Below are 16,510 nucleotides of genomic sequence, written 5' to 3'. Positions count from 1 at the left end.
AATTTGAGTATTAAGGGTGTGATAACTTTCTACCATAAATGTGAAGATTTTCAGAGTTTTCTAAGACCAGGAATAGTTTAACAACATTGGAATTACCTCTTCTTTAAAGGTTGAACACAAGTAAGCTTTGAAACCATTTGAGCTCATTGCTCCCACCTTTTTTGTGGTGGATTTTAAAATACTTTCCCAGTTTTTTCTATACTACAGTAAATACCATTGAGTTTTAAAACTTCAAGTTTCCTGGCTTTCTTTGGAAAAACTGTATTAATGTCATTTAACATTTGTGTTATATCTTTTTTCCAAGGAGTTCAAACTGCATTATAGTGTGGGGGATCAGAATTTGCCACCCCAAAATGTGTCTCTTTGGTTTGATTATTATTATTTTTTTAAAGATTTTACTTTTTCCTTTTTCTCCCCAAAGCCCCCTGGTACATAGTTGTATACTCTTAGTTGTGGGTCCTTCCAGTGTGGCATGTGGGAAGCCGCCTCAGCATGGCTTGATGAGTGGTGCCATGTCCATGCCCAGGATCCAAACTGGAGAAATCCTGAGCCGCCACAGCAGAGCACATGAACTTAACCACTCAGCCATGGGGTCAGCCCCTGGCTTGATTATTTTTAAGAACAAAAGACTCAGGAAGAAACTTTGACCATCTCCCTAACTGCCTAAAATAATTTAAGATAGAAAGTCTGTTCCAAGAAGGAGATATCACCACAGATAACTATAGTATAATATGGACTAGGTGGGGTAGACAGGGAGGAACCTAGCAAGGCCCATTTGATCAAAGTCCTCTCCATGTCCCATTGTCTTTGCAAGGCATGGCGAACATTTGTTTACCAAACATTTGCTTTTCCACCTCCATGTGCATTGCTTTCCTCCCTTTGAAGTCCCAAACCACTACCCCCAACATCCTCCTTTGTCTTTAGCTGATGATGGTATTTAAGGTGGTAGCTTTTCGCCATCTTGGTGAGTTATTCAGTTTTCCTGGGTTTCCCCCATGTATACATGTTATTAAACTTTATTTGATTTTCTCCTGTTATTCTGTCTTAGGTCAATTTAATTCTTGGAATGGCCAGAAGAACATAGAAGCATAGAAAAAGATTTCTTTCTCCCCCACAATAGGAATTATAGAAATCAGAATATCAGGGGCCAGCCCCGTGGCCGAGTGGTTAAGTTTGCACACTCTGCTTCGGTGGCCCAGGGTTTCGCCAGTTCAAATCCTGGGTGTGGACATGGCGCCGCTCATCAAGCCATGCTGAGGCAGCATCCCACATGCCACAACTAGAAGGACCCACAACTAAAAATACACAACTATGTACCAGGGGGCTTTGGGAGAAAAAGGAAAAATTTTTTAAAATTTAAAAAAAAAAGAAATCAGAATATCAGAACATTAGAACTGGAAGGAACCTTAACAATAATCTAATTCAGATAAGTCTAGAAATATTTGGTTTAGGAAATTTGGAGATCCCTCATCTTCCAGGTTTAGATTGAGTGATGTGCTTTTAGCCAGGTATTGATACCCCCAACAGGTGTTTCCTTAGAGATAATCTTTACTCATTAACCTGATTATCTGTTACTTTTTCTAATCATTCTTTATTTCTTTTTATATTTTAGTTGTGAAGACTAATAAGAAGAGATTACTGTATATTCTCACTTTACTCTCAACTCATCTGCCCCTAAAAGTGGACAGGTTTAGAACAAGATCACGCTCTTTCTTCATGATCATTAGACTCTCTTCCACATCCAACTTACCAAGTCTTTGTCTAGAGCCCCAGGGACAGACTTGCTTCTTATGCTTACAGTATCCTCTAAGTCTTCTGGAAATGACCCACTCAAATCTAATTCAGATCGACTTCGGTCTGGAGGAAGCAAGAGAAAAGGGAAGATGTGAATCAGCTTATTTTGTTATTTTTCAGTGCAAATATTTCATCTTCATTCCAATTCCTTCTAGGCATATGGCATAGATAGTGTCATGAAGGCAATAGAGTTAGTAATTAGTAACTTCGTGCTGTTTATACTAACATACTTCAATTTTTTTAATAGTATTTTGAAATTTCCTTGGACTGAATTATCAACACGGATGTGTTCATTTCTCCTTTGATCAAAGGAGGTTAAATGCTCTACCATAAAATACTAATTTTGAAGCTGTTTAAGGCTTCTGCTTTGCTCATAGACTTTGAAAAATTCTCACAGAATGGGCCCTTAAGCTTAGAAAAACATACAACGTGAATCATTCTTAATTTCAATATTTTGAGAATTCATTGTATTTTCATATTTGGCATAAAATGCAATTAAATGAAATAGCAAGTTCCTTTCACACAAAAAGAGAGTGGCTACAGGTAAATTGAGAGGAAGTTCTATTTCTTTAGGCCCCAGAACATTCTTTCATGAGAAAAATATCTTGCTTTTGAAAATATAAATTAAAGGACAGTGCATGACTCAGTGATGCTGTGGACAGCTCGCCAAGACACGGACAGTTTATTTCCACAGGACAGTTAGTTCTATGTCAAGGCCCTGTTGAGATAGATATAGTTGCTTATAAATGAGAAAGATTGCAGAGAGCAATTAAGTGATTAAGTTTGACATGATAAATGGAATAATGCAGAAGTGCTTAGCATAGTGCCTGACACAGAGTACATACTCAATAAACAGGAGCTGTTGAACAGAAGTAGGAGAAGCACACTCTATAGCTTCTAGGCTAGTTTCAAACTTTTTATTTAACAGGTGAACAAATTTCCTAGTCTTGAACAAAATGCAACAATAACCACACACATTTAGAAAACCCTTTGGGAGCTGCCTGGCTAGGAGAGGCTCTCCAACTCAGCACACAGAATCCAGCCTTAGGCTTTACACAAATATCATCATTAGGTAACAGGTAACTTTTCATGTTGAGGATTTTGTCATGACTTTAATTCTACACATGGGACATAAACTTCATAATTATGACAGATTTCTCTAAAGAGTCTCCTTATTCATAGGTAATAAAATTGCAACATGAATAATGCCTGCTTCACAGGGTTGTTGTGACGATGAAGTATAATGATATATTTGAATGTACCGTTCAAATGAAAGGGGTTATTATTAATCCCTTAATGCTGCTTGCAAACAACTCCTTATTTAAACCATGGAATGGTTAATATGTCTAGATATAGGGAATTTCTGACCACTATATCCACTGAACTACCATTTCCTTAAACTCTTGGAATCAAGGAAATATATTTCATACCAAATGAGCCAATTATATTTCCTACACTCCTATATTGACATTGACATTTGATATAGCTCTGAAACTTGGCAATGATGACTGGCAAGAGGATACACTGCATAAATGAATTTTTCATGAATACAAGAGGCTCAAGGCATCACCTGAGTCCATCTTCAAGTAGTTCTCCTGGAATGGGCCTCCCACCAGGGGTCAAAGAATGGACGATTATTTTTCTAAGGCATGAAACACCCATTTAATGTCACACCGGGCAGTCAACTATCTGATCCGGTCATTTTTTACAACAGAGCAGTCATGCTGTAAATACCCACCTGATGAGAGGGAGGCCCCGGACACTGCTATGGAAGGTGTGCCAGAAGTGTTTCTGTGATGACTCTTTGTGACATCCTCAGAGGTGCTTTCAGTGGCAGCCAAATCCATGGAATTTTCAAAACCACGTTCCTTCTCACAAAGCAAAAATGAGAAAAACCATTATACTCACTGTAGCTTACCTTAAAACCCTTCCATATAAATATACTTCAGTGTAACTACATTTATATGTATGGCTCTTTAGGAGGAGCTAGTTGACATTTGGAAGACCCTCTTCAAGAGTCCATATAACTCTAAAACTTACTATCAATAATTACTTTCTAAATTCTATACCAAGAGGTTTGTTTATTAGCACAAAAGGTGTTTATATATGGTTAGCAAGAAAGATGATACAGGTACCATCAATCTTACATGAACTATGTAAAAGAGTCTGGCAAGCTTCATACGCTCAAAGTAGTACTCAGGCTTAGAACTCTGTTTGGTCCTAAGTTTGTCGCCATTCTCAACACCCCCTCTCCTCAACCACCCCTTACCTCCTCCACCCCCATTTAACAGAAGACCATGTAACCTTTTCCTTTTAGCAGGCTGGATGATCAGAACACAGTTGGTTACATCATTATTGGAATGAAACTTTCGTGCAAGGTGCTTATCAAAGTTCGTAAAAGGATAACGAATGGGGACTTCCCCAGCTTACAGGAATAAGTGACTTTTTTGCCTGCCTGCTTGCTAATAAATGTTTGTGCACATGGCAGAATTCAGTCTGAGATTTTCTTTTCTTGTACCATGTGATAAGGGAAAACTATGTCCCGGCTTTGCCTTTGCCTATAGGGGCTTGACCACTATATCACTCCAAGTTTGCCAGAGCATTAAAAACTAGTTTTGGACCTTTTGAGAACTGGACCAGGTTAAACGTCCATGCAAATGACACCGTGGTATAATAATAATCAAATCTAAAAGAGATTTTTCAATTCCCTCCTCCATAAAATCAAAAAGTGCCTTTCAAAGTCCTACAGGAAGGACTTTCCTCCGTGTTGCCCTATATTTAGCCCATGCCTTAGACATTAAGTGAGACTTTGATGAACTCACCCCAGAGAGATGTGCCTCTCATTTGTTTAGCATGCTAATCCATGCAGCTTCAATACACACTGTTTTTGGCCCTTGATTATTCTCCAACACATACTACCTGTAGCAAGAGGAATATAGCTCCCAATTCCTCTAATTGCCATACACTACCAAGGTTTATCAAAAGACCCTGACAGAGGTCAAGTGGATAAATTTGTTTAGGTCAGTTTTCAACACCTCTTCAAAAAGTTGTTCACACATGGAGTCCTCCAATGAAGCAAGACCAACTTCCTTAGTGGCAATTATGTTGACAGCGAATTTTTCAATTGGCACCCAAGGATTATCCTTCATATTGAGCACTACTTGGCTCATTAATATTGTACAGTCATTAACATGCAATACATACGCTGGAGATTCAGGATGTGAAGCCTAAAATTAACAAGTTACATCACAGCAGAGGACAGGTTAGAGATGTTCGTGTTCTAAGAGTTTTCCATTTCAAAAACTTACCTCTCACATGTTAAAGCAGAAAAGAACAGTGAAACAAAGAGATACTGACAAATGGGAGAAATTGAGAAGTTGTTACCTTGATCATCATCTAACTCTATATACTTCTTCCCTTCACCATGAAAGAGAAAATGTGCTTCATAAAGTACTGTGGTGTCTTATGTTTATTCAACAGAAAATATTTCTCTTTGTCTCTTTTTCTCTTAGGAAAGACTAGCTAGATCAGCTAGAATGCAAGAGTGAGCTCAACATAGGCACCACCTATATATATATGTACATAGACTCAACTCAATTGCAGGGAATGTCTGTTGGGGAAATCTAGGCATTGTTTAATAAAGAAATACTCCTGTAGAGGCTGTTAGTTTTGAGAATATTAGCATGTGACAAGGGTGATTCTTTCCCCTAAGTTTTTTCCTCTAAGTTTGAGAACAAACTTGACTAACTTACTGGTCATTGAACTGACAGTTTGCTGCTCCCCACTGGGACAGCTGTACTAGCTGTTAAACTTGTTAAAATACTTCTCTATCAGTTGGTAAACAGCACTACTCCCAGTCCATTCTGCCTTCCCTCTTCCCCTTACCCCCGCTCTTCCACAACCCTAGTTTTCCCCATAATCTGGGTCAATGCGTGGAAGGGTCCCCATGATACTGCTCCAGCCTTGTGCCAGCGTCTGTTCTGATTGCTCGGTGCCCCTGCCATACCAGTTACTAAATGATATTTTCAACATTATTCCTTGCTAGGTTGCCAAAGAAGTGAGCGTAATCATCAACTATCCACATGCTTTTCCGGCTCTTGAACAGTACTGCTTGCCGAGCTCAGAATAAATATTTAAGAAATTTTAAATATGCCTTATATCTTTTTCTTTTTTCAACTGGTATTTTCTCTCTCTCTCTTTATTTAAAGTTTTTATTTTTTCCTTTTTCTCCCCAAAGCCCCCCAGTACATAGCTGTATATTTTTAGTTGTGGGTCCTTCTAGCTGTGGCATGTGGGATGCTGCCTCAGCATGGCTTGATGAGCAGTGCCATGTCCGTGCCTAGGATTCGAACCAGTGAAACCCTGGGCCTGAGTGCGTGAACTTAACCACACGGCCACAGGGCCAGCCCCTAAACATGCCTTATATCTTATTGACAAGTACAATTTAGACTACAAGTATTTAAATATATCTATTATTATTATTCAATCTGTCTGAATGCCTTTTATATCTATATATAAATACAGATATATCTAAAATATCTATAGAATCTGATTGTTCACAACCTCCACTTCTAGCTCCCTGTTCCAAAGCTCAGTCTTCGTAATGCAATGGCCTTCTAACTGGCCTCCTGGCTTCCACGCTTGTTCCCCTACAGCTGCTTCTCAGCACAGCCCCCAGATCATGCATAAACAGAAGCCAGATCATGTCACTCCTCCACTCGAAACCCTCCATCTGCCCCCATCTTATTCAGAACAAATGCCAAAGTACATACAGTGGTCTACAAGGCCCCATCGGCCCCATTACCCCTCTGAACTCATTTCCTTGTACTCCCCTCTTTGTTCACTCACAATAGCCACACTGGCTTCCTTGCTCTTCCTTGAATATACCAGCCATGCTCCTACCTCAGGGTCTTTGCACTGGCTATTACTTCAGGGGCATTAAAGATATTTTAGGGGGCCGGCCCCATGGCCAAGTGGTTAAGCTCACGTGCTCTGCTTCGGAGGCCCAGGGTTTCGCTGGTTCGAATCCTGGGTGCAGACATGGCACCACTCATCAGGCCATGCTGAGGCAGTGTCCCACATGCCACAACTAGAAGGACCCACAACTAAAAATACACAGCTATGTACTGGGGGGATTTGGGAGAAAAAGGAAAAATAAAATCTTAAAAAAAATATAAAGATATTTTAAACATTGGTTGAGCAAGGGCACTGCCCAGTCAAGATGGAGCCCAGCCACAAGTAATTGGAATAGCCTTCCCCACCTGTACCTGCTGAATATCAGTGCTGTCCCTGCCTGGAGTAACACCTGGCCCCAGACTCCCGCACAGCTAATTCTTTCACTTCCTTCAAGTCTTTGCTTGACCAGGGCCTGGTATATAGTAAGTCCTTATTGAATATTGGCTGAATCAAATAACTGTAGCTCGTATATAAAGATTTCATAGATATAGATGTCAGTTATGTGTACGGAGTTTTCTGCTTAATCAAAAAATCTAGTAGGGGCAGGCCTGGTGGTGCAGTGGTGAAGTTTGCATGTTCCACTTCGGTGGCCCGGGGTTCGCCGGATCGGATCCCGCATGCGGACCTACAAACCGCTTGTCAAGCCACGCTGTGGCAGGGGTCCCACATATAAAGTAGAGGAAGATGGGCACGGATGTTAGCACAGGGCCAATCTTCCTCAGCAAAAAGAGGAGGATTGGCAGCAGATGTCGGCTCAGGGCTAATCTTCCTCAAAATAAAAGAAATCTAGTAGATGCTCATTCACTCAAAAGAACAGCTTCCGTACACACACATATCTTACGCAATTTAAGTCTTCATAATGTGTCGACCCCTTATTTTAACAGACATATAGAAAATAAAACTATAAAAAGATGTCAAGGTTCTACTTTTCCTGATTTAAATCAGTTTGGAGAAATTTCAGTGCAGTTAACTTATGAATATCTTGAGAATTATCAGAGAGAATCAAAATCGAAGACTTCTAAAATTTATATTTTCTTTAAACCATATAGCGATTTAAACCCCCATCATCAAATGTCACCTTTGAACCTGCTCCTTCCCTTCCCTTCTCACTTTAGGCTTTCTGCCAAGAGCTAAGGATGCAGGAGTTTCAGTCCTGCTAAAGAAGCTTGTACCATTAAACAGGGTAAACAACATGCTCTGAGACACAGAGCGATGAAACCCAGCCAGGCCAGAGCAGTGATGTTGAGTCCCAGAAGCTGAGTGTCCCTTCAAATTTGTGTACTTACTCTACTGCTGACTGAGCTCATGCTGCGTGTGCTTGCGGCTGGTGACCTCTGAGTGACTGGGGTCATACCATTGTTCCGGCTGCTCTTCGGGGTCCCAGCACCAGCTTCCTGGTCATTGAGATCGGATGAACCAGTGCTTCCCCTAAATGAGAAAGAATATTCTGACTTTAACATGGAATCAGAGCAACCAAAGACAAAGGGAAAAGCTTACAAGAAAATGACGCCATGTGACCCACATGAAGTACACCAGAGCCACACTGGAACTGGCCTGCATCTATCAGGTTGCCCTGCTCCTCAAAGACCTTCAGGGGCTCACTAGGTTCAATCCCATTTGTCTGACTCCAGGTCTTTGTAACTGAGCTTCATTCTGCCTTTCCAACTTTATTTCCCGCTACTCACCTGCATTCTCCCAGCCAGTCCAGGTTCCTTACTATTCTCTCAACTTGTCATACTCATGCTTCCACCTCTAAGGCATTTGCTCGTGTTCTCCTCACCTGATATGCCTTGTTTACCACTCTCTGTCTATGAAAATCTTTCCTAGCCTTCAAAACCCAGATGAAGTCCAGCCTCCCCCATCAGGCCTTTCCTGTCAATCATAGGCCCTGTCAACCTCTGCTCTACTTAATTCCTGTTGACTTACAGTCTTTGCCAAACTATGTAGCTCTTGACTACAAATGTCTTGTTTGGTTCCATGATTGGTTCACATATGTGGGCCTGAGTGCCTTTTTCAGCTGCGAGCTCCTTGTTGTCAGAGTCCCTGATGTATTTACCATGATATCTCCAGCACCTTCGTAATGCCTTGGTGGGACGGAGGCACTCAGCACATATTTAATCAAAGATTGGGAATAATATATCCTTTTCTCTGTGTTGTTCTAGTGTCTGACTCATAGTGCACATTTAACAAATGTAGCATAAAAATAATGAAATTCAGTAAATGGGTTTGACTCAGTTTCATGTTTGCTAAAAGCGATTCGATTCCATTCAATAATGATTAATGAAAAAACAGTTCCTGCCCTTGAGGTGACCACAATTTTCTTATTAAGTGGAGCTTCATAAGTAACTATAAGTTTTGACAAATTAGAGTTTAAGAGAAGTGTTTGTTCTTATTTTAGTCTTCGCCCTCAGTAAGCAGAAGATATGCTAAGTGGTAAAATATAAGCCCATATGAACTTCACTCTTTCAGTTACTATTTTAATAAGTTATAAGTACACGTATAATAATAAAAATCTTATTGTTAAAGCACAGCAGTGATCATTAATGGTGATTAGGTCTTACAAATTGAGCCAATCAGAGGAGAGACTTAAAGGAATAGAGGAAGGATTCTTTTAAAAGAATGTCTGGCTGTGTACACGTCATAACCAGGAGACAAATTTGGCAGAAGGAAGAATCAGCAATGACCACTGAAGCTATCAACCGCAGCTCCTAAGTTTTTTCAAGGCTGTGCGCCAGAGAAGCTGCCAAAATTAACTATGCCCTGACCGATATCACCAGCTGCCACCACCTTCAATAACTACACAAATAGCAGCTGCATTTACTGAGTATTTTCCAGGTGTTAGACACTTTCTGTTCTCCAACATCACTGGGGAAAAAAGCTATTAACCTTCCTGTTTTAAAGATGAACACTGAGTCTTGGAGAGGTTAAATAATTATTCCATACATGCATGCACACGAGCGCGCACGCGCGCACACACACACACACACACACACACACACAAACAAACCATGCTGTCACACAATTCGTACATGACAAAGTCAGGATAAAAACAGAATTGTCTGTCTCCCCAAAGCCTGTGCTCATGCTAGTTTCTCATGCTGCTTACTCATCATTTCACCAAGATCAAGTTGTTACAACCAAGCAGGTTCTACATTGATACAATGAGCTATCAAGAAGTTAATCAAAGTGTCAGAGAGCTGGGAGTTAGTTTCTTGGAATTTGACTAAGAGAACTATGAAAATTTTCTGGGTAGCATTCCTTTGATACTACATAGAAACAGTGTCTTCTTTCTAGAGATGGCACTCTGAATAAATTATAGTACTATAAACTCTGCTCAGGAGGGATCTATGACTGTGTCTTTCGATTCTGACAACAAGAGAATAGAATTTTGTGATTAAACAGATTGACACAATTTGAAATTCTAAGTTCCTTGGTGATTTTCCTGAGCCCTCCTGCCTCAGGTGCAACATTTCCACATTTTTCATGTCTTTCCAAGTGATTCTGCTCATCTTTGAAGTTTAACTTAGAAGGGGCTTTTACCACAAAAATCTCTCTCCCTACTGTTTCAGGTAAAATCTCCTTAAAAAAAGAAAGGCTAGGAGTGAATCTTGCAGAAATGAACCAAGAAGTTGTGATCCAAAGGGATTCATGTGGGTATTTCTGTTTGAGTTTGTGCTGAAGGTCCTCTCCAACCTAGGCAGTTTTGAAACAGTCCCCATCATGGATTGGCCTTGCTAGAAGGAAAAGTCCTATTTACGTAGACGCTCCAGCAGAAGTTAATTAATTGTGGTGATGACATTCAAGAGTCTAACATGCAATAAGGAAAAAATTCTTGTGATTGTAAATCAGCTACTGGAAATTATTGTCACCAGAAGCATTATCTCAAAAATGACATATACTTTCACATTTTGCCCTGACATTTACTGTGGGTTTCTCAAAAATATTTTCCTCTCAGTTGTTTCAGCTGATTAGACTAAAAAAGATTTAGTCTAAGGAGGCAGAATATCATAAATATTTGGGTACCAACTCTGAGATGTTATGTAAAATATGACATAAAATACATAAATCTTTGCCACTTAACAGGAAAAGGATAAAAGTTCCCTCAAGTCTAAATTAAAGAAGTTTAAAGTTCAATTAAGAAAGAGCTATTTTTGATTCAGCTATCATGTTATTGACATTTAAATTAGAAGTATTAGAAATCAGTGCCAACAAAACTTCACGCTAAAATTTGCTCAAGGGGAAACTACAAGAAAGAGATACATTTATCTAGTTCTAATAGGGCCCAAAGTGTGAAAATATGACGCTGTCTGGGGAGCTTGGATATTCTGGGTTACTTGAAAGACACATTTCCTAGAGTAGGAAAGAGTCTCATTTACTTTAGCTTATGAAATATACTTTAAAAGCCTACTATTTTATAATCTCTAATTTTATGCTGGCCTAAAACCTTGATAATGGCTTCCTAGATACGCCCATTTCTAGATAAAGGGTCCAAGGTTAGGAGACAGAGGCTATAATTTAATTAGTTGCCTTTCTGGTTTACATAATGTTCTCCCAGGAGTAATGGTCCAGAAAGAATTTCCCAGGAGCCAACCTTCCCAGAGTGGGCTGACAATGTTATGCCTGTGCCTACATGGTCAAATGAGTGCTCTTCTAAGGAAAATCAACCAAAAGGCAGCATTAACCTGAGAGATAACAACACTCACTGAGACAATGAGGCTAGTGCATAGCATAACATAGAGACTGTAGGATATTCTTTCTGTGGTTTATGAGCTTTCCTAACTTTTAGTTATTTCAGAGCTGAAACCAATATATAAGAAAGACAGGCAAGGGAGGTTGTAGTTCGAAACTGAGGCAAGACTGTTAAATGGGAAAGAGAGAATTAAAAATGAGAAATAAAGGGGAAAAACATTGAACATAGCTCAAACTCCCAGGCTTTGGGGATCCCCAAATGCTATGTCTTTGTCAATATGTGAGATGGGTGATCCTCACCCTTGGCTGCATATCAGAAACACCAGGGGAGCTTTCAAAAGCCCCCATGCCCAGGCCACACCCGAGACTAATCTCATCAGACTCTCTGGGTGTGGGATCTAGGCATCAACATGTTTTACCCCCCACCCCAAGTAGCCAAGACTAAACTATGGATTAGTTTAAATTCACTGATCTCAGAAATCTCTCCACGTGCATTGTTCCCTCCTCTCATACCACTGTTTTCTTTATTCAGCACAATGCTCACATCAAGAGAGCTGAGCTGTCCTCATGGCTCAGAATGTGATAAGTGGAAGTTCATTTTCTATGTTAGTGACTGAATGTGCTGCACCAGGGGTCAGCAAAGTATGGCCCATGGATTGAATTGGGCCCACCACCTGGTTTTGTATTCGCATGAACTACGAGTGGTTTTTATATTTTTAAGCAATTTAAAAAAAATCAAAAGAAGAATATTTTGTGATGTGACAATTACATGAAATTCAAATTTCAGTGCCCCAAAATCAAGTTTTATTGTAATGCAGGCATGCCCATTCATTTATGTATTGTCTATAGTTGCTTTCATGCTCCAACAGCAGAGATGAGTAGTTCAGACAGGGACAATATGGCCAGCAAAGCCAAAAATATTAACTATCTATACCTTTATAGAAAAAGTTTGTGGATCCTTATGTGTGTGCCCATTCACTCAGGCACACAAACACACAGATATGGGTGTCTTCATTAAAAAACCAAACTCTTTGGAGAGGTCAATACATCCCAAAGGAATGAATTTCAGCTACTGAGTGCACATGTGTATATGTGTGTATGTATGTGTGTGTTATATTTAGGCACATGTGAACCATCACAGGAGCCCTCGAATGCAAAATTAGGGAAGCAAAGAAAAGAAGTTGCAGAAATTCATCAGGCAGCTTCTCTCGCTGTAGTTTCTTCTGAAGCCACTGGCATTCTGTGGCTTAATTACACATATTTTCCTTCCTTTTCCTTTTTGGAGAAATGTCAAAGATAATACATTATGGTGGGTGCTCAATGAAATTTTGTTCAATGAATCTTAGTGTTAATTATATAAAGAACTGTGGAAATTAATAAAAGAAATCTTAACTAAATTGGAGTTGGGGAGGCCTGTAGGTGGAGCTCTCATACCCTGTCATACATTGCCAATTATACCAAACATAAAGAGACATACACTTCATCTTTAACAGGTAGTAAAACTACTTTACTACTGAAGGAAGATTTCTCTCTCTACCCGGCAACAGCCCAGCCAATGAGAAGCTGTTGCTGCCTTGAACTGTTACTGTCCCTCAGTGGACTTTGGTTTAGAGCAACCTCTCCCTACTCCCCCCTTTTCTCTATAAAAGCAACTTTCCTCCTTTGTTTGCTAGATTTCCCTATGGTTTGCCATAGCATGCACATCCTGAATTGCAATTCTTTTGGCTACTCCTGAATAAACTCATTTTGAGGGTAAAATAACAAGAAATTTGCTTTTTAAGTTGACATAACCTTTATAGTTTGATTTACTAAAACAAAAGTTGATTTGTTTGGTGGTTTACAAATGTTTAGGGTTTCCCTTAAGGATCTGTTTCTTTAAAAAGACCCTCCAAAATGGAGGAGACAGTCAGCACGAGGGAAGGACCAAGACTAAGTATGAAGAAAAAGAAGTTAAAAACAAGTAAAACTCTCAGTCTAATAACATTTTAGTTTTTTATAATCACAATAAAATCCTGATCCCATGTTGTTTCTAAATAATGGCTAGAAGTCAGCTGGAGGAGAGAAGCCAGCAGCCATGAAAAACCTTGAGTAGATTAGAAGTCAGGAACAAGAAAAAAACCAATTGCCTTCCCCTATAGACACCAAGGAAAACATGTATGTGGCAGAACTTAGCTTTCAGTAACTAAATGGAACAAGAACTTACTCTGTACTTAGTAGTTCAGATTTGCTAAATTCTTGTTCTACCTAGGATGCTATGTTGCTTATAAGAAAAAAGTTATCAGAGTATCCAAAACCATCCACATCCTGGTCCACCTTAGCTCTCCACCTCATCTCTTGTACAACACACTTCAATTTTTACACCCTAAAAATTCTGAACTGTTTGTTTTCCAGCACACGCAAGATTGCCTTATGCCTCTTTTACTTTGCACTTTCTATTTTCTCTGTCTAGAATGTTCTTCTTACCTTTCTTCACTTGGCCAAGTCCTCCTTATCCCTCAAAATTGTTTGGGGGTCACCCACTTGAAGCTTCCCTGAGTCCTCTGGAAGGATAAACGCCTATCTTCGGCTTTCCCATAGCACACAGAACACCTTTTTATCATGAGATCATATTGTCTTGAAATTATTTGTTTAGCTATCCCAATCTTTTCTGCCAAATTGGAAGTTCATGAAAGGGTGGAACAGTATCATTGTCTAAGAACTTCCACATTTACCCCTTGGCATATAGTACTAGGTCAATAATTTTGGCATAACTGTGTGTTGAAATTGTATAAATAAAATGCATAGGTGAGCAAGTCAGATATTGCTACTCCTCAATGATTCCCAGAAGAGCGGCTATTATTGTATCTTAGCTAACCTGAGAATTTAGCACATCACATAATACACCTTAGATAACAGTTAGCAAAAGAGAAATTTATTATATTAGACCAGGGAAATGTGTTAAATTTAGTTCATAGAAATAGGACACGCTGAGGCAGAACATCTTTGGGAAACAATTGGGGAAACAGACAAGACAGCAAGGAGGAGGTTTTGGCTCACAAGTGTTTGACCACAAGAATGAGACAAGTCAAGAACCTAGTGGTAGTTCAACCAAAGTATAGTGTCAAGGGTCTGGCTGAACTACTGAGTCTCCATACCTCCTCACATAATTGACATTATAATAAGGAAAGTCACATGTGTATAAAGTAAACACAAATCAGGGGCTAAGCAACTGGTGGTCTGACAAACTGCACCTTTGGAGCAGGTCTGAGAGCAGTGTGGGAGGTATATTGTAGCAGATATCAGTGCCCCTATCCATTTCCCCTCAGTGCTAATCTCTACCCACAGAATCCTGTTTATTGGCAACACCCACAACTCTATGCCGAGGACCTTTTCAGGTCACAAGATCATGGAGCTGCTGTGCACAGAACAAGTCAGAAGTGCCAGAGTTAGTGCCCCAGAATTAGCCCTCAACAATGACGAAAAGGGAGCTGGTTTATAAGTACCCCAGATTCCCAATCTCTTGACTGGATAACTCTGAAGTGTGTTCTACACTGTTCTCTACAGTTGTCCACTGAAATTGAGCTCTAGTTACCCACAGGGATAACTGGCTTAATGACATACTCTCTTTGGCTTCCTTCCCTTCCTTGGCTCACTTCCCCACTCCCCTGTGTTTTCCAAGACCATATCCTAAATACATTACTTGCTCTTGAATCCTTATTTCAGGGTTTGCTTCTTTTCATGCCATTGCTTCTGGGGAAACCCAAATCAAGATAGGCACATATGGTAGGCAAAGAATGAATTTAAAAAGGGATGGTTTTGAGTTATAAATAGAAGTTTCTAGCTGAAGAATTATTTGGCAATTCCAGACCTCATGTAACTCCCACCGATATGGTCACAGTTCAAGTAAATTAAATACTTTTGTGAATCCACATTTCCTCACCTGTTCTATCACATGTCCATCACTTCACAGAAGTAAGATTCACTCTTCTCAGGACACCATGGTTTTGTGAACCACTTTAGACTGTTAGCATTCGGAAAATTTTGTGGCTTTGACTGTCCACCCCTTGCTGCCACTAAGGAAGGCTGAGATCACCCAAAGTAGGTTAAAATAAGAAGAAAGAGGAATTAGCACCAGACAAATGGAGGAAAGGCACAGGAAAGAGGTGAAAGTAATTTTCCCCAGGAGGGCACTCTTTACACCCTTTATCCTTTTGAGTCACAGAACCATCACAGCTAGTACTGTGAAATAAATTTATATACCTTTAGAGATGTGTTATAAATCTGAACAATTTTTAAAGCCAAGTAAGGGAAGGAGTTTGCTAAGTGTATTAGCAACTAGCTATATAGTGTTTTATCTAATACGCAAAACAAACCAGTATTGACTTTGTGGATGTGGTGCTCACTCAGAGCCAGAACACTCACACCTTGCTGTATTCAGATTACTGGTAAGAGGGTGTGGCTTACTTGGCATCTTAATTGCAAAGATGTTAATGAAAATCATATTCAGGACAGGAAAATAATTTTACTTCTGATAAAACAAAAAGGATGTATCATGTAATGATGGAATGGGTTTCGTAAACTCATCACTAATTTTTCCAAAATAATAGATATGAGGAAAGAATGACTTCTTTAGTCATGAAGGTACCAAACATTCCTTGTTTACTGGAGGGACAGAGAGAGGGAGAGAGGGAGAGAGGGGGAGAGAGGGAGAGACAGGGAGAGAGAGGGAGAGAGAGCGAGAGAGAGGGAGAGAGGGGGAGAGAGGGAGAGAGGGGGAGAGAGAGGGAGAGAGAGGGGGAGAGAGGGAGGGGGGAGGGTGGAGGGGGGAGAGAGAGAGAGAGGGAGAGGGAGGGAGAGGGAGAGAGAGGGAGAGAGGGGGAGAGAGGGGGAGAGAGAGACAGAGACAGAGAAAGAGAGAAGGGTAGTGCTTGGAAGGAGGGTGAGGACCAGCTTAGAGCTGGTGTGAATGGTGTAGTCTTCTTTGGGATCAAAGCCAATCCAAGTAGCTTGTGAGGCTTCATAGAGACTGACAGTCAGTCCCTCGTCTCCTAGAGAGCAATTGAGAATAACTAGATAAAAGCAGTATGTGTTT

General features: G+C 40.1%; 1 protein-coding gene across 8 annotated transcripts in view; it reads right to left on the bottom strand.

The window, feature by feature from the left end:
• The window catches only part of SYTL5 (synaptotagmin like 5), a 277,903-nt gene that overhangs the window by 91,966 nt on the left and 169,427 nt on the right, over window positions 1-16,510 (bottom strand). For all 8 annotated transcript variants that reach the window (XM_070257790.1, XM_070257791.1, XM_070257792.1 and 5 more), the window contains exons 7-9: window positions 8,037-8,178; window positions 3,533-3,662; window positions 1,751-1,857 (exon numbers count right to left, since the gene is read on the bottom strand). In XM_070257790.1, the coding sequence (XP_070113891.1) occupies window positions 1,751-1,857; window positions 3,533-3,662; window positions 8,037-8,178 (379 nt within the window). The remainder of the gene's footprint in view (window positions 1-1,750; window positions 1,858-3,532; window positions 3,663-8,036; window positions 8,179-16,510) is intronic.

Source organism: Equus caballus, chromosome X (genome assembly GCF_041296265.1).
Source record: "Equus caballus isolate H_3958 breed thoroughbred chromosome X, TB-T2T, whole genome shotgun sequence".
Taxonomy (NCBI): Eukaryota; Metazoa; Chordata; class Mammalia; order Perissodactyla; family Equidae; genus Equus; species Equus caballus.
This window is presented reverse-complemented; position numbering and strand designations above follow the sequence as displayed.